Raw genomic sequence first — 27,605 nt, 5'->3', positions numbered from 1 at the left:
ACACATGCAAATGAACATGTCTACCGGCTATAAACCAGAAGTCCAAACTACAATACCATCAAAGTCCATCCATAAGAAGAAGAAAAAAAATATATATACGCACCTACTCAAAATCTATCAGTCAACTTGTGCACAGTCCTTTCTCTGAGCAGGCAGCTTTTAAAGTTGGACATTGATCACAGTTTTTAAGAATGGAATATCAAACACTCCACTATCAAATGCCACCTCTCTGAATACAAACAAGAGGACCACTTGAAATCCTTCATTTGCTACAGATGAGTGACTTTTGGTGTTAACAAAAAGAGGGCTTATTAAATAATAGTTTTTTTATCAACTGAGGAAGCAATGATAAACAAAAGGTTATTGCACTTTTATCTTTTGTCTATTTCAAAACGAGGTCAGCTTGAGAGAAGATGAATCATGCCTTAATTGTCGTGGTAAGACAACAAATGTTACGTCACTTCTATAGTATGATCACACCGTTATTAACACTGCACACAGCTACTACTGCAACCCTACTTGTAGTCAGTCTAACCCTAAATAACACAAAAACAATCTCTACAATCAATTTGCAACAGTCACAACAAACAATTTTGCCTAAACTTGATCTTGAACGCAGGTACCGCATCGTTTCACAACTCGGTTTGTATATTGTGAAGTTACTGATGGTCGATGAATACCAAAGAGTGGAGAGCAACAATCAGAAGAAGCTCTGAAATTTCAGACAACGGTCTTTCTACAGTTAATGTGTTACTGACAATCAAACCTCTCGTTTTCTGCACTCAGAGGATGTCTTGTCCCCTCTCGTCTTTGCCTAAATTTGGTCTATCGGCTCCTTCACTCCTTGGTGTTGAGAGAGCCAACTGAGCCCCGAGGTGCCTTCTTTGGATTTGTGCTTTCGTACTATTGATCCCCATCCGTTCAATGTTTGATGTGCCCTAAATCGCATCAGTAATGTGCAATTTTTTGGGAGCACTGCATCACTGGAAATACTTAATGAAATCCTGACTGATGCAGAAGGAGCTTCTGAGGCTTTTTTCTTATAACTCGGATCACATAGGGTTGAAATATTCATGCTCAGAGGGAATATGAGCCTGTCTACTGTAGTCGTTCAGTGTAATTTCTTTTTCCCATTGTAAGGCTTCTGGGAAATACAAATGGAAGACCGTACCTTTCGGTAGTAACAAATAAAAGGCACCAAGCCACCACTGTGCTCGATATTACACAGGTCCTATTGGTGGGGGGAAATTAATAACCAAGTGTTCAGGCAGGGAAGGCGGTCAAACTAGCATTAGTCATACAGTAAAATTGTATTGTTTTGAATTACAGAGGTAAAGTTTTATAGCTACCTTCATTTCCCCACCTTAAATTAGACTGTACCCTTCACGCTATATGACCTGCACCAGATAACAGACTCATCTGTTGGTTGTAATGAAGAGAAACACGTTGAAACATGGTTAACTTTCCTTTTCTGGTCTTAAAAAAAGGGACTTGTGCATGTTTAGGTTCGACATGCATATATTGAAAAGTCACTCACACACACGCACGCACTACAAGAGAGAAATCTACACGACTGGCATCAGGAAAAACGAGAAGAAATCACAGAGGATAAATGTCAGCGTAGTCACACAAAATATCACTGATGAGGTAAAACTGCAGGTCCAATAATAAAAAGTACAAGGTGCAGTTGGCTGCCCCCTTTTGTAAGGTAGGAAACAAGAGACATCTGCCGACACTATTCTAACACTTCCGCATAGATACATCTCTGATTTAGGCTGGTTTAAGCAGAATTACACTACCCACGACAAGATGGATCACAAGATTTTAACTCTTTGTTAGCATAGCTGTACAAGCATTTTTCATAAGAATTTCCTTTCTTTCCATCAATATTTTTTTTTTGAGGTACACCACTTTTCATCCCCAGTGTCCCTTGGCTCTGGATGACAGAGAAGCCAAAGTTGATTGTTTACGAGTGAATTCTGAATTCATTCATTCACAGTGGCAAATATGGCGATATCCTAACCTCTCAGAACAATCTCTGCACCATGGCAACCTTGAGCTATGTGCTACCTCAATTGATTTGTGTGCTTCTCGACACCCAAAGGTGTCTGCAAGACCAAAATTAGCCAAGAGTGTTTTCTTTTTTTCTTTAAGCAATCCAACCAAGTAGCGTAACTCTACAGGTGATGCAACTTATCAGGTACTGCCAGGTATCATTTCCTTTTTCAGCTTTTAAGGCAAAAGGCTCAACAGTGGATCAGAGAGTTGAATTGAAATTTGCCGTTTACTTCAAGTAAAAACCGAGACATCCGTTGAGGCAAATCAATTCTATACTGTATATACCATGCTTTTTCTTCTGGACATCAAAAATGATTTTTTTTTTAAAATCCTGGTAACACACATTATAAACCATCTCGTTAAATAAACACACAATCTAGGGATTGCTTTGCCAATACCAAAAGGGACTAACAATATTCTTCTAAATGTCCAATTATACAATAGACTTCTACCGACACCAAATTTTAACAGAATACTTGCATTTATGTACTAATATCCCATGCAAATATTTATATAGTTTTTTCTTTGACTAATATAATTGGTGAAAAGACATGCAGCTCCAAACACAAAACTGTAATAATCCTGCCTACTTCTGAATAAATTACTGACCAAGTAAGTATGATTTATGTCTAAAGGCAAATAAAGGTTTCTATGGCACTAAATGGGTGTAGCTTAGGTGCATTTCTGTCAAATATAGGCTATTTACGAGTATGTGTGATCATGTCTACTGTAGACCTTTTTTGTCCCTCTTGTTTTACTGTACTGTAAGGCAATCTCAATGGAATGGATGAACATGAATGTTTAAATTCATCTGAACTCTTGTCCTGTTTACCTCATAGGCTACACTCCACACAAATATGTATATATGTATAGAGAAAGAAGAGCGATACGACACGATACTCCAACGATAATGCCAAGGAAAAAAAACCTATCCAGACCCTCGATGCAGGAAGACTACTACACATACTGTAGAATATGTAGAGATTTAGGTTATTACATGCTACCTGTATTATCATATCTACGCAAGACAAATGAAGAGCAACAGTTTAAAGTCGGGAGAAAGCAAATTGTCCTGCTCTAAACTGACCCTACATTCATTTCAGTCAGAAAATTCATGGCTCAGATTTGATGGTCAGACTGTAAACTGCTTGAACATATGCATAAATCCATTGCTGCTTTACTAAGAAGGGGTTCCCCTCCCCCCCCTCAACACATTTTGGCAAACAGGCCTTATTTGTGACCAAAGATTATAACATCTAACCCGCATTTAAATCTTCCATTGGCATTTATGCTATGATTTACTGAATTGGCCTAAATGGATGGCAGTGCAATATTTGTGCTGCACACGATTACACACACTCTCTATTGCTACAATTGGACCTTTCATTGCTTTCCGTTTCGGACACCAGGTATATTGTATATGCTCCACTTTGTTCAACCGTTACTATATCAAAATTGTGATCTAGCTCCATGCGCAATCACTCAAGTTATCACTAGTACACACAAATAAAAAAAAAGAAAAAAAAAGAAAGCATGTATAAGAATACTGTGATACAACAAAAGGATTCAGCTGCAACTTGTACAGTTGCAAAGGGGCAATGGCTCCATTTACTGGTCAGTTAAGGACATCACAAGAGAAAAAAATCCCTGCGCCAACAGACAGCACCTACAGATGGCAGAGAGAGTATGTAGAGTATTTTGAGGAGCCTGCCTGAGGTGTCTGTTGAACCACTGGACTGACTTTAAGCGACAGAGTCTGTATTATTAACAGTAGGCTGGGTAATGTAACCTTGTCACTGTATTTTGGGCCAGCTGCCCGGAAATGGATAACAGCAAAAAGTAAAGTCAGTGGGCAGTGGAAACTGTCCCAAAGTTGTTGTTTTTTTTTTTTTTTTAGTTTTTTTTTTTTTAAATAATGCATTGTTAGAGCACAATTTCGTTGCAGCCTTTGTTTGTCTTTTGCAACCCTTCCTTCCTGTATTCAGCAGCAACACACATGCATGTAAACATAAGTACATACATTACATCTGCTCCATTTTGCACACTTAGAACCTGAATGTACTAAAGTGCGTGCTTGACTATCTAATTAAGTGCTGTGGGATTTGGGTTAATAAAAAGGAATTAAATTATGGAACATCCCATCAAAAAAAGAAAAAGAGAAGTAGACATAATCATCCTGCTGAGATCTGATTGGAGTAATAAATTCTGCCTGCTGCTTCAGCACAGATCCTGAGATTACAAAAAATTATGTACCTATCCTTAATATTAATAATACTAAAAAATATAATAACTGTTCTCCTAGAAATTATGAATTTATCAAGAGAACGAAAGCTGGGGGTCACCAATTAGTTCCATTTCATTTCAATCAATTATAAAAGGTCAATTTAAATGCAAACTATGACTCTACAACCCTAAATTACTGCTCTGAAATGGACTGAATCAAATAAAACACTTTTCGCAGGGGATTTTAACAACATTGCCTAGTTTAGGTCCTCATCTCTCATCCAGTCAACTAATGTGTGCAATTGTGCCACTTCATTACCAGTGGATATGAAGCTATCACACCAATGAAAACAATCTGACTCAGTGTAATTTTAACCACCAGCAGATGGTCTTAAAACGACGACAAAATAGCATAGATATAACATCTAAAAGTCACAAACAGCTCTAGTGGTCCGATACAATCATCTTTAGTATGCTTAGTACCAGAAATGGGATGAGGAGACGACAAAATGAACACCAAAAAAAGCACATATTTGGATTTCTGCTATTCCTGAAATCTAAACAACAGGTATTGGCCTAAGCAAAGATCCCTCTCCTTGTCCTCTTAGCCCTATTTGCTTCTATAAGGGATATCAACTCCCTGGTCTTGATAACGCCGGGACATATAAGGATATGTCGGGGCAATTAATTTTCCACTAGATAACTATGGTGCAACTGTGGTTCAATGCTGTTGCTATCAAATGGGTGGAAAGATAATCAGTGTCAGGGCTCATCGTACTCTGCCACTACGCAATCCAACTGAAATGATGTGTTACGGAAGGCATGGGTCAAAAAGGCATTTCATGAGATGCCATAAAGGCAATCCAGTGCATTTGTGTTGACACTGACAGTAAAATGCCCGGCACACACAGAGCCATTCGTTTAGTCTTTAGGTAATTTTTTTTTTCTTGAAATAATAAGAACAAAAAAAAAAAAAAAGAAAACGAAAAATCAAACACATTCCAGGGAAACAAAAGCCCTTGTGACAGTGATTGTCTATTCAATAACGTTAAACAAAAAAAAGGCCAAAAGAAAATATTGCTTAAACTGCCCAATAAAAATAGCAGACAATACTATTTATCTGTTCAAATTGATCAGAGTTGACCACAGAGAAGTTGATATATGAGCTATTAGATGTTTAAGACTAGTTCACCAGCTCCAAGAAATACTCCTTTAGTGAGAGCTTGTTAAAAATCAGTTCAACTTCAAAAACACAAAGAAAAAAAACAAAAAAAAAAACGCTGTTAGTGCCCAAAAACCAAAAACTGATTGCTCTCTTTCGATAATTAGGCCATTCAAATTCTGAAATCTTTTTTTTTTTTCTTCAAAAAACACTGTCAAAGAGATGGGAAATAAATTGAAATGGCTTGTTCATTTATGTGCTCAGATATATGATGCTTTGATGAGGTGTTGTTGGCAGATATTACTAGTAAAGCCTTCATCTAGAAATAAACAAGGCCTCAGTCAGTCACTATCCTACAGTAGTTCTCTAGTCCTACAAAAAAGAGAACATTAGGCCTACGGACCCTGGGTGAAGATGAAGCAGCTGCTAAACGAGTTGACGAGGTATATCAAGATCTATTGTCTTTCTCTATACAGTACAGTTCATCTCAAATAAATAATTTATAGCCATAATAGTGTTGATCAACTTTGGTCATAAGTTATATGCTTAGAAACATTCTAGCTTAACAAACACTTATTTAGCATCTTTAAAACATGAAGTCAGCATTAAGAACAAGTCGATGTTACAACGCTGACCCGAACGTGGCTCTCCTTTGGAAGGAGACATGCTAACGTATTCAGCAGCATTACCAAATTATCTTAAAATGCCAAACAATTCTAGGCCGTACATTTAAAGTACACTATGGAATTAACATCTTTGTGACCCTTTTCCAAATTTTCGGATTGTACTGTAGTACACAAGCATTGCACTCTTAAGCAAAAAAATTTAGATTTTTCCCTTGTGTGGTTCCTTCATAAAAATCTAGGCTAACGGACAATTAAAAACCCAAAAAAAAAGAAAGAAAAAAACAAAACAAAACAAAAAACAAAACAAAGAAACTCTTTGATCATTCTTTTGGGAAAAGGCTGTATGTTCCTCTACAAGGTCACCAAAACTGATTAAACATGATATGACTTTTATACTGAATGATATGAAGAGGATACAGCGATCTCCATGCTCTTAGATGTCAGTTATATAATTATGTGGTTTTAAAGGGTTAAATGATTTAGAGATGGCCAGATTGCTAGTGTTTGTTTTTAGATGCCACACTTCGTCCGAGTGACCTTGTAGAGCAATCCGCCTCTACGTATTAAGCACTACTAGGAGATGGAGGAATGGGATCTAATTGCATATTAGGTTTGACTGCACCTCAAGAGAAGACCAAACACTCACGCACACACAGACACACAAACACATACATACACGGAACAGACATGTGGGTGGGTGCTCTCCTGGTCCTCAGGGGGCCATGTTAAAGGGAGTCCCCCCCTGGTGGTGATGATGGTGATAGCAGCTGACTGAGGGGGGCGCGTGACCTCACTCAGACAGACACCCGTCCAGGCCGACCGGTGCACCGTGACGGTCTTTGACGTAGCCGTTGTGGAGGCCGTTGCTGGGCAGGGGGGCGCAGGTGGCGGTGATGCCGCAGTGCTTCAGCAAGTTGAGACCCGGGGAGGGGGAGACGGTGGGAGAGGAGCAGGAGCAGGAGGAAGGGTCCCGCTGGGGGAAAGGCTTCATGGTAGAGAGGATCAGAGCCAGGCAGTCAGCCACGTCCTTGTTGGGAGCACAGGCCAGAGCTGGGGTGTGGCCTGATTGAGAGATGACAAATTTACATTTCTTCAGACAGGCAACTTAAATATCATGCAAGTTACATTGGCCAAGTTTTAAAGCTCCTCCAACCAATAATTTTAAATCAACAATGGATAACAATACTATATCGTCAAGGTGTCGCTCACAGTGATGAACCCAAAGAGAATTATCACCCAGTTCTACATCACCCGTCAGTTCAACAGAGCTTTTTAGCATCTTTTATACGAATATTTTGTTTTTTGATACACTCTTCAAACTCTCAATCTCGTTTTCAGCAAAAAGTTCTAAAACCCACTGTACACTAGGGGTTGGTGCAAAAAATACTAAATACTGTATTATTGATAAGCTCTAACAATCACAGTTCTGTTATCTGTACTTAATAAAGTCATAAATAATAAACGTTTCTGCAGAATCTCCTCTGCTGAGACCCTCCACATACACGCACGGAGTGAAGGAAAATTATTTCAGGAACATTATTTACTTTATGCACATCTTACGTTTGTTTCCAGTTAGATATTACTGAGTTTATACTGATAGTTATGTTTTTGCTGTTGTAAATATAACTGTTACTGCTCTAGAAACAATTTGGTTATTTCTAAAACATTGAATACTATTCCTGTCCTGTATTTATTCTTTTTTATATGTAAAAACGAACAGGAAAAAAAGAGTATTGATGATTGAAGAACTGAAAAGGAGTATCAATAGGAGTGTTCGTATCGATAAAATCCTAACGTTACTCATCCCAACTTTTTACTACCTACACCGCCTCATACAGCAGACAGACAGTAGGCGACTAGCCCATGACTATAATGGAGCACTTAGCAGCCAGAGAGCCAGAGGTTCAGTTGAGAGGTTCAGCGCACCAACAGAATTTATGATTAAGTAGGGTAAAACATAAGATTCTTCAAAAATTCAAAACTCACTCACTACAATTTAACACAGCACTTAACCTGTGATCAGACTGGATGTGCTGAAATGGCGAAAAGACAAAAAAAGCATAAAAAGGACTCACCTTCCTCATCCACAGCCAGCACAGTGGCTCCTCTACTCAGCAGTGCCTGCACCACCGTAGCCAGGCCATTACGTGCTGCAAGATGGAGGGGCCTGGAGGAGAAACGGGGAGAGTGTAAGAGACAGCTGGCAGACATACTATTCATCAAGTCAAGTCAATTATATTCATTCTTATCTTTACACCACTCACTGTCCTCAGACCTTCAATTCCAATGCGTAAAAAAACCAAAGGTTTGTCCAAAATAAAGTCATAGACAACACAATTAGAGAAGGGGAATCTTTAAATTCACACAAAATGACTCCAGGACAAACACATTTCAAAGCTACTGACCTGAAAGTGTTTTTATAGAACTGCAGTCTCACAAATCCTGCAAAATATGTTCTTAGCCCCCTTTCCCCCCCAAAACTGTTACTAGCTTCTTACATTTGCAGAGCACTGTTGGTGGCGTTAATGAGTGTCGGACTGTGGATCTCCCCCAGAATCAGCAGGGCACACATCTCATGAGCCTGAGAGGAAAAACAAAATGACAGTGAAAAAAAATGCACAAGCTGCTGCTGAGCAGAGTTGCTTAGCATTCAAAGAAAGTGGTGTAAAAATATTGTGTATTTAAGAGGAACTGTACGTGCTCAAGGACGCTTTGATTGTGTGAATAATGTGTACCTTGCTGCAGGCCAGGTGCAGGGCAGTGTTCCTGTTCTCATCCAGCAGTGTCAGGTCAGCCTTGGCCCGGTGAAGGAGGATGGCTAGACGAAACAAAGACATTTATTTCCTGTAACTACAGATGACTGATCTGATAATTACAGTCAGAGGAGCTGCACAACAGACCTATTCAAGCCTAGAGTGATTCTTGCGAAAACAACCAGCTCTTGAGAATCCCACGAGAACAACGGGTCAAAGACTCACCCACGGTGCCACTGTGTCCCTTGTCAGCAGCCACCATCAGAGCAGAGCGTCCACTTTCATCCACTGTATTGATCTCTGCTCCGTGGCGAAGCACCAGCTGAAGTCCTGCGACATCCTCGGCAAAAGCAGCAGCATGCAGGGGGGTCCTTCAGGCACAGAGAGAGATGGTGTGATCAGTGTTAGATCTTCAGGGGCTGTGGGAGGCTTCAAGTACAAAGAACCTTCTAACCGATTACGTGATAAGACAGAAGGAGGGATTGATTTATTTATGAGAAATAGACTGAACATTATTTTAAAATTAGAGCCCAACCAACAATCCCCTCAAATATGTCCATCAAACATGTAACGGAGGCAGAAAATTTTACAGTTCTACAATGAACTAAATTATCTAAAGTGACTGTAATGGTAAACTTCCCTAGGATTTCTAAATCACGCCAACTATCTTTTCCTGCTTATGATTGCTAAAAAAGAGAGCTTTTGTATCTGCGCATATTGATATATCTGAGATAAGCCAAAATCTGCCAATAAAATCAGCCGATACATAGATTTGTAGTTTCTTAAAATATGACTGAGCATAGTGGAAGTGAGTTACTTGTTAGAGTTGCATTTCTAGTACGATGAAACCTCAAAAATGAAAGATGTTCATGTAATGAGTGTCTGCTTGAGTGAGTGAGAGCGTAAGTTTTGCAGGATTGTGTCATACAGACATGACTTAAATAAATGAATGGTGACTTGACAAGTACAGATGAACAAGATGGAGAAGTTTACACCGCAGTGTGCTGAAACCGTTTTGTCTCGTTGTGAATCTTAAGTCTGAACGAGGCTTTAACTATGTTGTTCTGCAGCCTCACCTTCCTTTGGCATCTCTGGTGTTAATCATATGGACCCCAGCAGATTCCAGCAGCCTCTCTGCAGCACCGCTGTGGCCATTCATCCTGCAAGCAAGAGGGCTCAGTTAATTAAATGATGAGGTCATCTAAACCCTACAAATCAAACAAAGTGCTGTTATTTTTAAAAAGGAGTTTTGACAAAGCAAGACACAAGACAAGAGCATTCGCCAAGTTAACACTCACAGAGCACAGTGCAGGGGGGTGAAAGGGTTTCCCTCTTCATGGATAAATGTTTTAAATTCAAGTAAAACCTCCAAACAGTCTTCGTGCCCTGAGAACAAACACACACAGCGTTAGAGACAACAGATGTTACAGTGATTAATTGCAGGTTTGGGGGATTAGCTATTTTCAGTCGTTCAAACTGTGCAAACCTTTGTAAGCAGCCCAGTGTAATGGGGTGTATTGTTTGTTGTCCAGCAGTTTGTCCTGTGGGTCTGTTGCCATGGCGGCCTGCACCAGACTGGCCAGGATCTCTGTGTGGCCTCTGGATGCAGCGTAGTGCAGCGGTGTACTACCCTGGGCGTCCCGACACAGTGCAGAAGCTTTGTGCTCCAGCAGGGCTGTCACACAGTCATCATGACCCAACACCGCCTGAACAAAGAACAGCAAGGGGTTACGGGACAATCTCTACTGAGAAAAACAACAGTTATAACTTATTTACTTTCTAGACAGATCACTTCTTTCACTTTTCTCTGCGATGTGCCAGTATTCGACTTCCTTGATAGATTTCTTATTCAGAGATTAAAAATCGTTCTCAATAGGTGTCTCATTTGAAAATGTTTTTCATCCATGGCTTGAGCTAAATACTTGGCCCCCTACTTTGTTCTGGCTCTGCTGATTAGACCCTTAAGACTCCTTAACAGATGTTGATAATAGGCCTTTAAAAAAAAGGAGCTCTAATCATCATTCCTTTGATATTTGACATTTTTACTGAGGGAAATGTTCCGATGCTGCTGGATGCAACTTAACTACATCAGGCAGAATATTTAAAGAAGTTCCCAGTTTAACTACGTTATCTAAACTATTATACTTTGTAGTGAGAATGAGGGTGAAACACTTAAAGCGAGGTTTGGTAAATTATTCTAGACAAAAGAAAAGAAAAAAAAAAAAAATCCAGTGTCTTTACCTGTTGCAGGACTCTAAAGGGTTGTTTATTTATGTATTTATTAGACTAAAAAAAGCCAAGAGAGCTTGTTAAACATAGTGATTGACCCCAAGTTCTCCATTGTAGTTGTTATATGTGTTGTCAGTGTTCTACTGTTTTAACTAAATCTTCCACTTAACCCACAAATTAGTCTTGTACAGGTTTGTGTGGGGTAGTTCATGCTCTGCTGTATTGTGTTTTTCACCTACCCCTCTGTGCAAGGCTGTGCTGCCCCTCTTGTCCTTGGCATCTGGCAAGGCACCCTTCTCCAACAGGAAATGGACACAGTCAGTGTGACCTCCCAGAACAGCTAGCATCAGAGGGGTCCTGAGGGAGGCAGTGGGGACAATAAAGACATTAACAATAACGTTTGTTTTATTTAACTGTATGCTTGTTGGCCAAATTATCTGTAGTTATTAAACAGTTTTTGAAAGCTGAACGTACAAACTGAAGGCACACTTTTCAAAAGACAACAACTCACTGGCCAAATTTGTCTGCAACGTTGGTGAGATCCCCCTCCTCCCCGTAATCAATCATCATGCGCAGGCAGTCCGAGTGGCCATGGGCAGCTGGTATGAAACAAAGGACAAGAGAGAGGATTACATAAAACACAACAGACTCTGGCCAGAGTGTAACAATTACACACATTCCTCTGCCATGAGCTCTTCAGTTGAGAGTAGTTTACCTGAAACGTGAATTGGAGTCCACATGAGGCGGTTGTCATTGAGGAGACAGGAAGCCCCCTGAGCCAACAGTACCTCCACACAGCGGGCGAAGCCTTTCTGGGCAGCCAAGTAGAGCACAGAACGGCCTGCAGCATCCTGCATATCCACATAGGCCGCAGTCTCCGTCAGCACACGCAGCGCCTGCCAGTGGCCTTTATCAGCCTGAGGTAGCAGAGGAAGGTGGTCACAACCTTGCATTTACTCAACATAAAGAGGTTAATTACAGCTAGTCTCGACCTAGACAGTGATTTCAATGTGAAACACTTACAGCAAGATGCAGTGGACTGACTGGAATACTGCTCTCTATGTCTCCTAGTGCATTAAAAGACATCTCCAGGAGCTAAAAAATAAACCAGGAAACAAGTAAACACACCATGCTCCAGATATTATCACTTTAAATCTCAACCTGAACCTTTTTCAGCAATCGTATTGACTAATCATTCTTGTTAAACATCTCTTAATAACTATGGAAAGTTTATTTCCCTCAACTAGAGCAAAGAATAAATAAATACATGTGTTGATCAGCTGCTTGGCTGTGTATCAGTGCGTGTAACGTGTGACTTACAACGATTTCAGATTAAAAACAGAAAAACTCACCAACTCCAGGTTCTGTTTGTTGCCATGGTAAGCTGCATAGTGAACAGCACTGTAACCCTTTGTGTTAACCATCGACGGATCAGCACCATTGTCCAAAAGATGCTCCAAGCAGCTGGTATTAAAAAGACGACACAAAATGTACAGAGAGGGGAAAGAAAATAACAGGTTTAAACTCGAGCGCCTTTATTTTCCACTGACAAACTTTTTTTGTTAAAGTACAGACAAGAACTCACAAGTAGGACTCCTTCGCCTCATCCTCATCGTTCTGATGGTTCCCAGAAAAATGACGATCAACTCTGAAAATATCGAGAAATGCTTTGATTCAATAAACTTTCTTGAGGTTAGTATAAAATATACATCATCGCAAAATGACACGTTCCATTCAATTATTAAAGGATAAGTTCACCCAAAAATGAAAATTCAGTCATTATCTTTTCACCTGCCAGCTGATGGAGAGATGGGTGAAGTTTCGTACAACTTATACAATTACAACGACTAAATAAAACATAAAATCCGTGCAGCTCGTTCTGCATAATTCAAGTCTATGAGAGCCCTGAGATCCAAAATTGATTTGCGAAGACATTATTTTCTTCCTTTTTTAAAGCAGTAATCTTCACTGTAGCTGCTAAGCTAAAAGTGCTAGCGCAAACCTCATCGTGAATTGGGTGCAGGTGCACTCGCAGAGCTTTCAAAGACTTGGAGTGCGCCAGATGAGCTGTATGGAGACAATTTATGTTTTTATTTCAGTTGTTTTAAAACAAGTTCCCATCTACTTCAGCTTTTCTGGAGAATGCTGCAACGCTGTTTTGCTGTGACGCTCCAGAAATGTTTTGTGGACTGTGGACAAACTTCCCTCAACTTTCCATCGGCATGACTGTGAGTAGATTATGACTGAATTTTCCTTTTAGTTGAATTTATCCTAGTATATCTACATAAAAAAAACTGTTAACTGCTTCTACTGTGAATAAGAACGACTCAAAAGAGAACGCACAAAAATCTGACACAGATATGGCCGATAAACATTTGTCTGGTTCACCAACTGTTTGTGAATTTTTAAATAATCAACCTGCCAATTTTACAGTTTTACCCGTCAATCAGTGGTCTGGAGCAACAGTTGACTTTCTGCCAGACATAAACAGAATTTTGTGGCATTTGTTGCTTCTGGCTTTTCAGAGGGAACACAGAACAAGAGAGAAGAGCTTGCCAACCTGCTGAAGGCTTGGGAGGCGGCAGAGTAGTGCAGGGGAGTACAGCCTGTCTGGTCAGGCTCGTTGACCTCAGCGCCAGCGCTCACCAGGGTCACAGTGCACTGGTACCTCCCATTAGCAGCCGCATAGTGCAACGGTGTCCTACAGGGAGGATGCAAGGAGAGAGAGGAAATAATGAGAATGGCACCTCAATCACTGTTACTGCATCAGTAAAATTAGCAGCAAATTAAAAAGACATCTAACAAAGAAGACGGGAAACTCACCTTCCCATTATGTCCCTCTTATTCAAGTCGGTACCGCTACTTAAGAGCAAGTTCAGACATTCAACATTTCTGTAAAGAAAGATGTGGACAGGAATTAAATGTAATTAGAGATAACATGTGATTGACATTCATGCTTGAAAAATTACTCTAATCGATTATCAAGACATTTTGCGATTAATCATCTTTCAATCGATGAAACCGTTAATCGAATAATCCTCGTAGCTCTACAAAGCAGAATCTGCATCTTACCCTCCAGAGGCAGCAGCGTGTAGACAGGTCCTCCCAAAGTTGTCAGGGGTGTTTATGTCAAACCCAGCCGATAGTACATGCTCCTTACTCATTGATGAAACTATACTATACAGCTGACCTGTAGGGTAAGCAAGAAACAGATGGCAGTTAGAGCTATGTAAACACAGAGGTAGCAGTTAAACAGATACCTGTTTTCCAACCAACAAGGAACAGGTTCAATTCCGGTTCGCAAACCAAATTGTGGTGAAGATAATGGAGAGAGATGATGGAGAAAGCCATTTGTCTTGCACTTAATGGGTGTTCCATTTATTATCACTAATAGTTGGTCCATGTTTGTTCTTTGGATAAAAACAAATATCTGTAATGATAATAATGCTTGCAGAGAATCAATAGCTTCGTTTCCACCAAAGTACTTTCGGTACTACCCTTTGAACTGGTAACCTCTTCCCCCTGCTGTGCTCACATTCACCTCTTTCTTCTGCCTCTTTCTCTCTTGCTTGTCCACACATGCGACATGCAGCACACCAATGTGGTTGCTTATTACAACCAGAAAACACTGCAGACCACTACAAGACTACTTGTCCTGCTTGATTTAACTCCACCTTTGTGTGTTGGATCAGTGTGCTAGGTACCTCAGCAGAAGGGTTACGAAAAATCAGGATAGCAAGGAGTGGTGCTTTGGGTATCATCCACAACTTTTGATAATAGAAACACAGAAATAGTTGTTCTAATGTGAAACAAACTGAACCATACTGCTTGATGGAAACAAGGCTCATGTGATCTGCCATCTTGCAACCCCCCTGAAAATCTGACCTGGTTCATAAAACAGCACAGAGCTTCCAAGAATCGTTAATAGAATCAGAGCCAATTTGGTGGAAAAGGGTCAAGAATGTAAACATTTCTGTGAATGAAGACAAACCTGAGGAGAGTAACTTGCGACAACAGTCTGAAAACCCGTACAGCACAGCTAAGTGCAAGGGGAACATTCCATGAATCCCACGTCTGGAAAAGCCAAACAGACACAAAACAGATGGTTAGAAAGCAAAAAGTCAGTGTTAAAAATGTGACCCCATTAAACACAGATCGCTTATAGCACGAAACACAAACATCAATGCTTTTTTGGCTGTGTTTCTACATGTTCTTGGCATGATTATATTAATCGTTATAACCACTTAAGGGTTTTCCCAATACCTGGCCGTGTCTGCTCCGTTGGTCATCAGAGTGCTGATCAGCAGTTCATGGCCGTACTTAGCAGCAACGTGGAGAGGAGTATTGCCATACTTATCCACACAATCAATTTCCCCACCTAATGGAGAGCAGGAAAGATGGAGTGAACTCAAGAACCACCAGGAGGAGAGAAAAATCTGCACCAACACATTCTCACAGATCGATCAGATGGTAGAGTCATTTCTACCGTTTTGGATGAGGATCTGAGAGCGTGTGAAGCGTCCATGAATGGCTGCCATGTGCAGGGGGCTCTTCCCTTCTCTACTCTGTGGAGGATACGAAAACAAGAAAAGCATCGTTATTCACCTTTAAGTGTAGTTCAGAGATCATTACAACAGAGTCACAATTCACTGATTAGTTTGACGTTTTTGAACAAGCTTCAAAAAGCTGCTAAAACGACAGTGAACAAGGTCAGTTTGACAACATTTTCCACTTACAAGGCTTACATGTGTGGTTTTACATTTTATATGCAGTGTTTCTAAATGTGGCAGCAGCTAAGTAGGTTTCAAGATGTATTCAAATTAATATACATTTTAAAGTGACAGGTCGATTTTCACAAAAGAAAAAGGCACTACGCTGCCTCTCACATTCAGACTGGTATTTTTTCTGTGACATTTTTGGGCAGCGTCCTCATTTTTTAAGGTCATAGAAGCTATAATTACGAGGAATGACCAATAACATATGAATCCTTTGATTTATTAGGACATTTTTCCCCTCATGCACTCTCTCCCCCCACATTCTAGGGCAATGTTGTCATTTCTGGCAGCTTGATGAGTGGGGACAATAGAAAATGTGTTTGGGACGAACAGAGATCTTCCCGGGACGCCAAGACAAAAGGGATTTTTGTGTGTATCACGATCGCTTAGCTAATGGCAAACTGGATCGAGCTCTAAATACCACAGAGCACATCTGGCTGATCAACGATCTTATTATAGCTACAATCACTGGCAGGCTACCGAGCACGAGACCACCCAAAACTATGACGTGTAAAATATGAAAGAACACAGTAAACTCTATCGATAGGGGATGCACCCAATTGAATTGATTTTAACTTGGTTTACATTCACTTCAGTACGATTAGAGTTGTTTTGGGGATGGTGCTGAGACGGTGGTGAAAAGAAATTAGTCTTGAATATAAAAATGATCCCTAATTTGCCTGATTACTACAGAACAGAACAAAGTCATGTTTCTGTTTGACACTCTGCTGCATTTCATACCTGCTGGTTGACATCTGCCCCATTGTTGACCAGCAACTCCAGACAGAGGGCACCGTTGGTGGAGACGGCAGCCAGGTGCAGAGGGGTGTAGCCGCACTTGTTGGGCTGGTTAACATTAGCTCCATGATTCACCAGCTCGGTAGCCACTGCCTCTTGCCCCATGTAGCAAGCCACATGGAGAGGAGTGTTTCCAAAGCCGTTGGGCTCATCAATCTGATGGTAAAACACAAACATGACACAAGATCAGACTGTGAAAGAGCCTGGAAAGAAGGATTCCTGGAAATCTTAAAATAAGAGTGAGGATTCAGCTGCAGATGATAAAAGACTTCTCTTGATCTGCTGAGACATTTAATATAACATAATAGGGCAGCTTAATTTGACTTGTGTATAAATTAACATTTAAAGAAAATCCATGTCAAACCACTCACCTCTGCCCCCATTCTCAGTAGGTACTTTACAATTTCGATGTGACCACTCGCAGCAGCAGCATGAAGAGGTGTGTAGCCCTGCTTATCCTTGCAACTCTTGTCTGCACTGCGGGACACCAACAACTTCACAACCTCCGCATGCCCTACAGAGAAACACAAACAAGCAGCAAACATTTCAGCGTTATTTCAAACATGAATTCTGTTTATTTTGACAGGTTGAAGGCATCTATAACTACAAGAAGAGATTTAAGAGAACGTGAAAGATTTTTTCATTCAGTGATTGTACCGTCTTTCAACCCCAGACTTTGACTCGTGGACTTGGCCATGTTATTGCTCCTCATTCAAGTAAAGTTGCCAAGAACAATGGCAGCCTTTTATTGCTATTTGACAAGTGTGCAGAGCAGCTTTGGCAAGAAAGTGAAACTTGCTTACCCAAGTAAGCAGCACAATGGATGGGCTGTCTCTCTTTCTTATCGATGGCACTCAGGTTGGCCCCTTTGTTCAGCAGCAGCTTCACCATCTGTAAGACAAATAAATACATGAATAAAAATTGCAGACCACCCTTATGTTCTCACCTCAGGCCTCTGGCGCCTCAGTAATACCACTTTTACACCAAAATTAGCATGTATAGGCCGTTTTTTCCCCCAAATGCGGCTTAAACAAGCTACAAATAGGTGACTGTGACTTATTTCCCATCGCAAGAAGACGAGTTTGGCTTTCTGTTTTGTTTTCCTTGTGTTTCACCTTGTGATGACTGTCATGACATCACATCTGAGAAGGGGCGAAAATTAGCACGCTGTGTTTTTATATCAGCCGATTGGAGCTGGTCCCAATAAATACCTGTGACGTGAATGCTGATTACACCCCTTCAAATTAAAGACAGAAGCCAGATGTTAGTCTGTTTTGCATCCCGTGTGAAAGGGAAGGAAATAACTGAAGTCTCACCTCCTGGAACCCACTCTGGCATGCATGGTGCAGGGCAGTTCTGCCGGTGCGATCTGCCATGTTCAGGTTGCTCAGCTGGGTCAGCAGGGCCTCTGCGCAGCGCGAGGCACGGTTGGCAGCAGCCACATGCAGTGGCGTCTGCCAGAACTTGTCTCGTGCGTTTGCTTCTGCTCCACGCCTCAGCAGCAGACCCACTGCCCTCTGGGGAGAAGGAAGAAATAACGAGGGCTTAAGGCATATATCATATCTGCGGTGTGCTGCATTTCCTTCAGTCAGCACAATATTTTGGTGCAGTTCTATAATACATAATAGAATTAAAGGATGAAGTCATCTGACTGAGAGATAATTAGACTGTTTCAAATGGCAAACGGAAACGAGCGCAATGCTTACTTCATTCCTGGAAGCAGCCGCTCTGTGCAACGGGGTCAACCATACATGGTCTTTAGCGTTTACAGTGGCACCTGGCAGACAAAGAAAAACCCATCAGGCATTTTTAGGAGGTCACAAGGATGCTGGAGGTGAAAAGAGCAGCAAAGCTGCACAGGGAACTCACAGTGAGGTGGTGACAAAGAATAAAGCATGCACCACATTCAGAAACCATAACCCAAATTCTTCACACAGAGCCAAGCATCAGCGATGCATGCAGCTCTCTCACCTGATTCAATGAGGAGGTCCATTATATGGACGTCACCCACACAGGCAGCAGCATGAAGTGGCGTACGGCGCTCTTGGTCCTGCGGGATAAACACATGAACAATCAGGGGGAGATTGAATTTTCATATTTAAACAGGGCAAAAAAAAAAAAAATCTTTCATGATATGAACCCGTTCTGCATGTGCAACTTCATGCATCTCATACATACCAGTGCATTGACATCCTCCTTTTTGTGCAATAATAGTTGAACTTCTTCAGCATTACGATTGAAGATGGCCTGGACCAGAGGAGGCTGCAATACAGAGAGAAAAAAACCTGCTAAGTTGCTGCTGTGATAACGTGAAAAATCACAAATACGTTGATCCGGAGAGACGAGTTTGTCACGTCCATCACAGTAAGAGCAGGCACCTTTTTTGGCTGCAGGAATTCAACCATCTAACCAAGAGTTAAATGCCCTAAAAATCATGTTAAATTCTGCATTTGGAGCGTTTAATGTGGCGTTAAAGAGCCTAATGCGATTGTTGTTTCCCTTCCAGCAAATACACAGAGTCCAGTCTGAGGCCTACAGGCCGTTGTCTCCCTACTTACGTCAGCTAGCCGAGCGGCTAACGCTAACGCTAATTCGGCTACAGAGCTGGCGGCGACCCAGCGCAGGGCCTCGGCGGCAGCTGCAACACCGTCCGCGCTCACGTCTGAGAGCCAAGCATCGCTAATCGCAGGGAAATTACACCGTCGCGACTCCCAGAAACGCTTCGGCGAAAATGCACCGCCTCTAAGCTTCGGCTGGAAACGAGTCGATCCGCGAATAAGACGTAATATGTTGCGCACAAGAGCAGGTTATGTCCCAGCAAATAGACTGCGCCACAGCGGCGACACGGAGCGCTCTCTCTGCCTACCTGGTCTGCGATGTTGAGTACTCCCATCTCCCAAACTCAGCCAGGACGGAGCTCCTTCATGAGGATAAAACTTCCGAGGTATTTTGCGGTGCGCTACTGTATCCACTTTTTTTCAGACTACACCCATAGTCGGTCGCAAACAGAAATGCGGTCTTGATCTGTCACTGTTGTTGTCTGTCTCCTATGTCTGGTCTGACGATACAGGCTACGACTGTGCTGGTCCGCCTACAGGCGTGGCGGTCCGCGCGCTCCTGCTCAGGGGGGGGAAATGGCGACATCTTGTGGCGGAAGAGCTGAACTGCGACTGGAGGACTGGAGGTGACAGCATGAGTGGTGCAGCCAGGTTCAGTGACAAGTTGTAAACTGTGTTACTTTAAAAATGCAATATATTACATATTACTAGTTACCTTCATTTTAGATAATATATCACATTACAATATTGTTAATAAAAGTACCAAACGGCTTATACTGTTCATATTATAAATACTATGTCATATTGTAAATACCAAGTTCATGTTGTAAATACTATGTATATACGAGTTTAATTCTATTTCTTATCTCTTATTATATTGTTTATTTTTTAACTTTTTATTATTGTTTAAGTGTGATACTGTCCTTTGGCTGCTGTGACTACGGAATTTCCCCATTTGCGGGACAAATAAAGGATTTCTGATTCTGATTCTGATTCTGAATATTACTATATGCGTAGAGTAATAGATCCCTTATTACACTACTTTTTAGTTGATAAATGACGAATGGAAGTTATTATTATTGTTTTATTTATTTATTTATTTTTATTTTATTCATATGCACAATGATAAAAAAAACAAGAATTATATTTAATAATACAAAGGCAAATAATTGTGCAGGAGAGGAAAAAAATCCTCCCCCTCAATATAAAATCACTAAAACAAATTAACCAATAGAAGAAGAAAAAAAGATAAAAGAGCAAAAAAGGGGAAAGTATTTCAGTGGTATTATTTATTAAAAACGGGTGGAATAAAATAAGTTTATACTTCCTCCCACTCCTTTTTCGGATATGTAAACAGAATTTATAGTTTTCAGTTTATGTTTACTTTGTACATGATAATTTAGTTTTTTACATGTTCGAAATAAACTATCTATCTATCTATCTATCTATCTATCTATCTATCTATCTATCTATCTATCTAGTTACTTGTTATTAAAAAAAAGCCCAAATAATCTATATAGAACAATTAAATAGCCGAGATCTTTTTAAATAAACGAATGGCCTTGGACGCAGGGATGAGCAGGCAGACAAAGGATCAAAGTCTAAGTCAATAGGAGGAACAAGGAACAAGGAATCAATGGGCATAATATGCCCATTGATTCCTTGTTCTGTGGACTAAAATAAAATAATAAATAAAATAATATGTGGTTCAAGAATGTAAGTTAAAGTGTACTCAGAGGATTAGGCTTCATCATTAGGCTTAACAAAGAATTTATAGGCTCGGCTATATTAACCACCGGTTCATGCTCTTTCACCTGTCCCTGACCTAAACCTGCTACTTTTAGCTAGAAGCACGTGCTTTAGAATAAACACCTGTGCAGCCTGTTTGTTCTGTTTCTTGTTAGGTTGGAGGACTTTCACATATTTCAGTAAAAGGGTAACCCCACCAGTTTTACAGTGCGTTTAGGTCCTGGGGAGTATTACTGCATATGTGGAAAAAGTAGTCTTGGAGCCATTTTTGTATTGTGTTCATTAGTATGCATATAAGTGGTGTGTGTGTATGTTCACTGGCTGTAATTCCCTTTTTGCACAGTGGGTGGTATGTGGGGTTTGGGGAAAGGTACAAGTTGGTGAGGCAGTAATCACAGAGCAGGGTTGTGTTGTTCACCGGAGCGGCACACAGTTTTTGAAGTATCACGCCATGCAGTCATTTGTTTGTTTTGGCACAAGTTATAAGTCAATATAAGTGCATGTGGATCGCTGTCTACATTGGGTGGACCTGATGGTGTGTGTTTGTTTTGTAAAGTTAAGCCATTATAAGTAGTATAAAGCCCTCTGTGGCTCCAGAGGAAGCTGCGTGTAATCTGATCAAAATTGTCTCCAGTGATGTCACTCAGTGGATAAGTTGCATTGTGGGTAATGTAGGCATCAGGTTTTGAAAAGCAGTCCACTGACCTTACCTAACCCTTTGGTCTCATAATAGACTCTTTTCAAACGTGTAATTAGAATTGACTGTTTTCTTATGCACTATTCTTTTGTTGGTTTGTTTGTTTGTTTGTTTATGGTCTTTAAAAAAACAAACAACAACAACAAAAAACCCCACAAAAATATGTATGTTCAAAATAAACATTCAATTCAACCGATTTTAAAAACAAAATAAAAATTGATATGGCAGAACCAGAGACATCATCGTTTTTATTCCACGTTTTCTCCTTCCTTCCTCCTCAAAACCTGATATAAAATGTTTTTAATACAATATATGCACATGGGGAATTATCTAATTAATAATGTTTGTTGTTTCATTTTGCTGACATATTAAGAATAAAAAGTTTTTACAGAGAGGATTATGGATATTTCTTTTTATTACTGTATTAATATGAATATACTGTCAACAGCCATAAGAAATCCATTTCTGCCATGTATTTTTAGCAATAAAATAACATATAGATCAGGCTATGAATAATATATGAACAAGCCACAAAAAAAACATTAATTAACCACTTCTACTGACATTGTATTACACGTTTTCCCAGTCATGAGGGGAAAGAAGTATGGACATTGTGCTCCGGCTGTGATGTAAGAACTAGCCGCAGGAAGGTTTTCGTGACGCTAACTTTGCAAGAGCAAATAAAACAGTTTAACAGCAGCTTTAGAGTATAAAGTGTGCAGAGTAACTGTCATTCTAGGATAAAGTATCATGAAAACTGTAAAGCATGCTTTTAGCGTAGTCAAACTACACAAAACAACAAACTGAACTGCTGTACTAAAAATGCTTTACTTGAAAGTAATGAATGTATAAGCGGATTAAAGAGATAAAAATAGTGCAATTAGAGAACCAATTTTATTTTAGACACTGATAAAGGTCAATACAAGGGCATGCATTCCTTAATACTCGTCTCCTTCATCGTCGTCGTCTCCCTGACTATCGGTTCCAACCTCCTCATAATCCTTCTCCAGAGCTGCCATGTCCTCTCTGGCCTCAGAGAACTCACCCTCCTCCATACCCTCACCCACATACCAGTGCACAAAGGCACGCTTAGCATACATCAGATCAAACTTGTGGTCTAGTCGAGCCCAGGCCTCTGCAATAGCAGTGGTGTTGCTCAGCATGCACACAGCCCTCTGGACTTTGGCCAGGTCTCCACCAGGAACCACAGTGGGCGGCTGGTAGTTGATGCCAACCTTGAAACCAGTGGGGCACCAGTCCACAAACTGGATGGTACGCTTGGTTTTGATGGTGGCAATGGCAGCATTCACATCTTTGGGCACCACATCACCACGATACAAGAGGCAGCAAGCCATGTACTTTCCGTGGCGAGGGTCACATTTCACCATCTGATTGGCTGGCTCGAAGCAGGCGTTGGTGATTTCTGACACGGTAAGCTGCTCATGGTAAGCCTTCTCGGCAGAGATGACAGGGGCATAGGTGGCCAGAGGGAAGTGGATACGGGGATATGGCACCAAGTTGGTCTGGAACTCTGTCAGATCAACATTGAGGGCACCGTCGAAACGAAGGGAGGCAGTGATGGAGGACACAATCTGACTGATCAACCTGTTCAGGTTGGTGTAACTGGGACGCTCGATATCGAGGTTCCTACGGCAGATATCGTAGATGGCCTCATTATCTACCATGAAGGCACAGTCAGAGTGCTCCAGGGTGGTGTGGGTGGTGAGGATGGAGTTGTAGGGCTCCACCACAGCGGTGGACACCTGGGGAGCGGGGTAGATGGAGAACTCCAGCTTGGACTTCTTGCCGTAGTCGACAGACAGACGCTCCATCAGCAGGGAGGTGAAACCAGAGCCGGTGCCACCGCCGAAGCTGTGGAAAACCAGGAAGCCCTGAAGGCCAGTGCACTGGTCAGCCTGAGGACAGAGAGAGACAATGATCATATATGAGTTAGAGTTATGTCATTTAATTTTATATTCTTGCAATTAACTTGTTCTGCTCTGATTTTACCCACCAGTTTGCGGATCCTGTCTAGCACCAAGTCAATGAGCTCTTTGCCGATGGTGTAGTGTCCACGGGCGTAGTTGTTGGCAGCATCCTCCTTGCCAGTGATCAGCTGCTCAGGGTGGAACAGCTGGCGGTAGGTACCAGTGCGCACCTCATCTAAAAAGAAAACAAAAACAGACATTGCATCAGATTGGTTTACAATTATCAGATATTTACTAAATTAATGCTCATCTAGGTGGCACACTTACCGATGACAGTGGGCTCCAGGTCCACAAAAACAGCTCTGGGGACGTGCTTCCCAGCTCCAGTCTCACTGAAGAAGGTGTTGAAGGAATCATCTCCTCCTCCAATGGTCTTGTCACTGGGCATCTGTCCGTCCGGCTGGATCCCATGTTCCAGGCAGTAAAGCTCCCAGCAGGCATTGCCAATCTGGACACCGGCCTGACCGACGTGCACTGAGATACACTCACGCTGTGAAAACAAAAAAGTTCTTCAGTCATTACACTAAAAATACCTATGGCTGAAGATGTTCTTCTAAAAAGTGTAACCAATTAGATGCCGAAGGCTACCCATCACATGTTCATGACTTTTCTGGGGCTAATGCAAGGATGAGGAGGAGGACAAAGGGCTCTTTTGTAAAGAATCAGACACCAGATCATCATGACTAAAGTCACCTGATGACATGTTTCACAAGGATTTACACCCTTTAGGGACAAATATATCACAAAGAGCCTGATTCAGACATACAATGTGCTTGAAGATGAAAGAAAACTCTTGAGAACAAAAAAAAAATCCCCAACAGATATTTGTGGTGGAACAAAACAAACACACCTGTAGTTCAAGATTTTCATACAAAAGTATCAGACCTCCAAATGTGCAGCATGAAAGATTAATTATAAAGGCTGTTAGTGAATAGGTTTTGTTTGAAAAGCCTTTGGTTGCAGTGTCATAAAGGTCAGGCCACTTCAAACAGGCGGTTAAAAAAGAGGAATGTTTCAGGATGAAAGCACATTGACCTTTATGAACTTGAATTTGGGCTGTCTAGACTTAAATTTACCAAATTTACAGTCAAAACAACCCACCGAACACTGCCATGTGATGACACACTTTCCAGCTTAAATCAACAAATAATAAGTGAAGACAAACTATTTTTTTATACTCACCATGTCTCCTGAAGCCGGTACGTCTGTCAGAGTTTGGACAAAGACAAGAGACTGTTAGCGCTTACAGGCCGGCCTTTATGAATCCTGTGTAAGAAGTAACTGATGAGCTCTGCTGGGCGGTGCTCTTTATACTCTCTGTGCCGGCGGAAAAGTACTGCTGAATCCCGATTGGTTTTGGTGTTCGCATTGGGGGATTCCTATTGGTTAAAAAGAAACCGTCATAATCAGCGATGACAGGCCTTGAGAAAGTGAATAATTGAGTACTGCACCAGTGGCACAGTGGAAGCAGTACTCAGCTGTGTTGTTAAGTAACCAAGTACATTTACTCAATTACTGCTCATGCGTACAATTCTGTACTTTTACTTAAGTAAACACTTGAAGACTTTGACTTCGAAGTTTTTCTACACTGTGGTATTAGTAGTTTCTGATCTGAGTACTTGTTCCACCATTCAGATCCTTTACTTAAGACATAAATACCAATACAATGTGTAAAAATACTCAAACCCTCAAGTCCTGCATTCAAAATTCTACTTAGTCTACTTCAGTAAAAGTACACAAATGAAGCATCTAAAGTTAAGTGTACCTACATTATCAGGGCATCAGTGACCGATATTTTGTCAGTGTATTATATAATTTTAATTGTGGTGCATCTGGTCGAGGTGGAACTGGTTTTAACTACTTTAGATACAGTGAGGTAGTTTCAGTTGTTCCCTATTGAGGCAGTTGTACTCCATCACACCATCCTACTGATGTATCTTGCGCTCTCAACCTGCTCCATCCTCCACCAGCACAAATAGGTCCACATTTACTGAGAAATTGTTCCATTTTGCGGCTATCAGTTTGATAAAAAATTGCTTTTCCCTCCCACAGTAGCTGCATAAAGCTGGGGGCAAATAACAGGAATGTCAGGATCTGTGTGAAAGGATAGTACTTCACTTTGAAATATTGTGTTTATAGTTAAAACATATGTTGTACAACACTGCCCCCAAGTGACTGAAGTGAGTGGCGCAGCATGATCATCTTCATAAAGTCAAAGCATTTTAAGGTCTTCTTAGACTATTAACATTAATATAAACGTATCTTAGGAAGATAGGTTATGTCAGTCAGGAAGTGGTTTGAAGACGGGTGCCTAAACTTTTGACCATAGAGGATCCAAACTGAAGCTTAAGGCTGAGCCACAGGATCCTAAATATTTAAAGAGCATTTCTACTTTAAGAACAAATTAAATGGCATAAACATAACATCTGACAGGCCAAATTGGACCTCATGGTGGGCCAACTTTGGGCCGCAGGCCCCACTTTGGGCAGACCTGGCTTAGAGGATAGTGTGAGCAGTGAGCAAATGTTATTTTTTGACAACAGAAGCACAGATCAGAAACCAATATAAGGGAATACATGCGTCTTTAACACTCCTGTCCTTCACCATCCACTACCGGACTATCAGCCCCAGTCTCTCCCAGCTGGCATTGCTAATCTCGACGCCAGTCTGACCAACAGCATGATGGACTCACGCTGGGATGCACAGAAAGAGGATTTGGGTCACAGATTTTTTAACATCTAAGGCCTTCTGTCCACTTAAATATGCCTCCTGAAAAACAAGTAGTTTCCACACCAAGTACTTTCATTGTTTAAACACGTTTATCTGATGGAGCGACACTTCAGTCTATTTTCTATGATAGACTATCTGACTGAGGTTCAGTCTATCATTCATTTTACAGGAACCCATGTGTTTTCTACTGCCACATAAGTCTTTTTGTGTGCAGGATTACTGTAGTGACAGGAGATAATCTAGGTCAGTCGTGTTGCAATGTGCTGTCTTGTCATAAGGCCACATTCAAATTCCCCACTGGGACTAGAAGTCTCACATGAATATTCACATTTGTGCACAATAAATAGTGAATAGAGACATTTAGATGGCTTAGTTTTTAAAAGACAGTAAGTGGGACGCATAATTCAACACATCATCATCTTTTGAGCCGAGTACAACAAATAACATTCATACTAAATCTACATAAGGGGTCAGGGTGACAAACTAGTAAGTGTGAAGCTAGTGTTCATGCTAAGCTGATTTAACATAGTTATGTGGGAAGAGGATTATATGTTTGTGGTGAAGGAGAACGTAGAAACAAACAACATGCTCTTTTGTCTAACAGTAGGCTTATTGACGATAGAACGATAAACATCCATAATTTGCTACGATGAGGAGAAGAAAGGGTGATGTCATGTGAGCTCCCTTATTAATTCCCCTTTAATTGGACATTCAAACAATTACTCAAGATTTTCTTTTTAAATTTTACTATCATGATGGCTTGTCGTCATATTATGCAATGTAATGAGACAAGTCAATCTAATGTGAAAAGTGTTTGTGTCTGCTTTGTGTGAAGCTGATCTGCTGATGCACCACTCTCTCCTCTTGAAGAGGATGGCTGACGTACGCACATTAAAAAACTCCTCCTCCGTCTGCTGCAGTAACTGTTTCACATCCAGAACTGGAACAGTCACAATACTGTAACTGAGACGGGAGGACTGAGACTTTGCCCCTGAAATCTAATTTGGAAGTTGTGTTGATGATTTGGTCCAGGGCTGTACAGCCTTTACAAGACCAAACCATGTTCTCATTCAGTTTGTTGTCCAGGGGGATTAACAGGGCTTTCTTTCTGTTAGGAGCAGAAATCATGTGGATGTTATGAGCTGGTCAGTAGCAGGGGCTGTGTTTAATGCGGGCCAAATGCCTCTTATATATTATATAACAACGAAGTAGGCGTAGTTGAGAATAAGAGAATTCAGACGTGCATCAAACTCTTGTAA

General features: G+C 41.0%; 2 protein-coding genes across 2 annotated transcripts; both read right to left on the bottom strand.

Annotated features, from left to right (window-relative positions):
- Positions 1–3,975: 3,975 nt before the first annotated feature.
- Positions 3,976–19,679, bottom strand: ankrd52a (ankyrin repeat domain 52a). Its single transcript, XM_073470850.1, has 28 exons — positions 19,491–19,679; positions 18,803–18,886; positions 18,596–18,674; positions 18,331–18,401; positions 17,941–18,141; positions 17,428–17,515; positions 16,996–17,138; positions 16,568–16,780; positions 15,538–15,616; positions 15,315–15,429; positions 15,043–15,125; positions 14,124–14,241; positions 13,875–13,943; positions 13,612–13,752; positions 12,637–12,699; positions 12,404–12,515; positions 12,075–12,146; positions 11,767–11,968; positions 11,563–11,650; positions 11,291–11,408; positions 10,309–10,528; positions 10,121–10,208; positions 9,899–9,982; positions 9,048–9,193; positions 8,805–8,887; positions 8,568–8,650; positions 8,145–8,236; positions 3,976–7,131 (listed from the first exon to the last, which is right to left on the bottom strand). The coding sequence occupies exons 1-28, from the start codon at positions 19,515–19,517 to the stop codon at positions 6,860–6,862; spliced, it is 3,234 nt and encodes a 1,077-aa protein (XP_073326951.1). The 5' UTR covers positions 19,518–19,679; the 3' UTR covers positions 3,976–6,859.
- Positions 19,680–22,566: 2,887 nt separating this feature from the next.
- Positions 22,567–24,090, bottom strand: LOC141000202 (tubulin alpha-1C chain-like). Its single transcript, XM_073470851.1, has 3 exons — positions 23,884–24,090; positions 23,643–23,791; positions 22,567–23,544 (listed from the first exon to the last, which is right to left on the bottom strand). Exons 1-3 carry the CDS (start codon positions 24,002–24,004, stop codon positions 22,567–22,569), a joined length of 1,248 nt encoding a protein of 415 aa, XP_073326952.1. The 5' UTR covers positions 24,005–24,090.
- Positions 24,091–27,605: the final 3,515 nt, after the last annotated feature.

This window comes from Pagrus major, chromosome 7 (assembly GCF_040436345.1).
Source record: "Pagrus major chromosome 7, Pma_NU_1.0".
Classification (NCBI taxonomy): domain Eukaryota; kingdom Metazoa; phylum Chordata; class Actinopteri; order Spariformes; family Sparidae; genus Pagrus; species Pagrus major.
The sequence above is the reverse complement of the archived record's forward strand: the minus strand, read 5'-3'. Positions and strand labels throughout refer to the sequence as shown.

Bases quoted from the DNA above. Each gene is read 5' to 3' on its own strand.
- ankrd52a (XM_073470850.1), bottom strand. From the start codon at position 19,517: ATGGGAGTACTCAACATCGCAGACCAG. The intron at 15,126-15,314 runs GTATTGGGAAAA...TGGCTTTTCCAG, and splicing joins AACGGAGCAGACACGGCCAG to ACGTGGGATTCATGGAATGT. The intron at 11,969-12,074 runs GTAAGTGTTTCA...CTGCTACCTCAG, and splicing joins TCAGTCCACTGCATCTTGCT to GCTGATAAAGGCCACTGGCA.
- LOC141000202 (XM_073470851.1), bottom strand. From the start codon at position 24,004: ATGCCCAGTGACAAGACCATTGGAGGAGGAGATGATTCCTTCAACACC. The intron at 23,792-23,883 runs GTAAGTGTGCCA...TTTTCTTTTTAG, and splicing joins CCTGGAGCCCACTGTCATCG to ATGAGGTGCGCACTGGTACC. The intron at 23,545-23,642 runs GTGGGTAAAATC...CTCTGTCCTCAG, and splicing joins TAGACAGGATCCGCAAACTG to GCTGACCAGTGCACTGGCCT.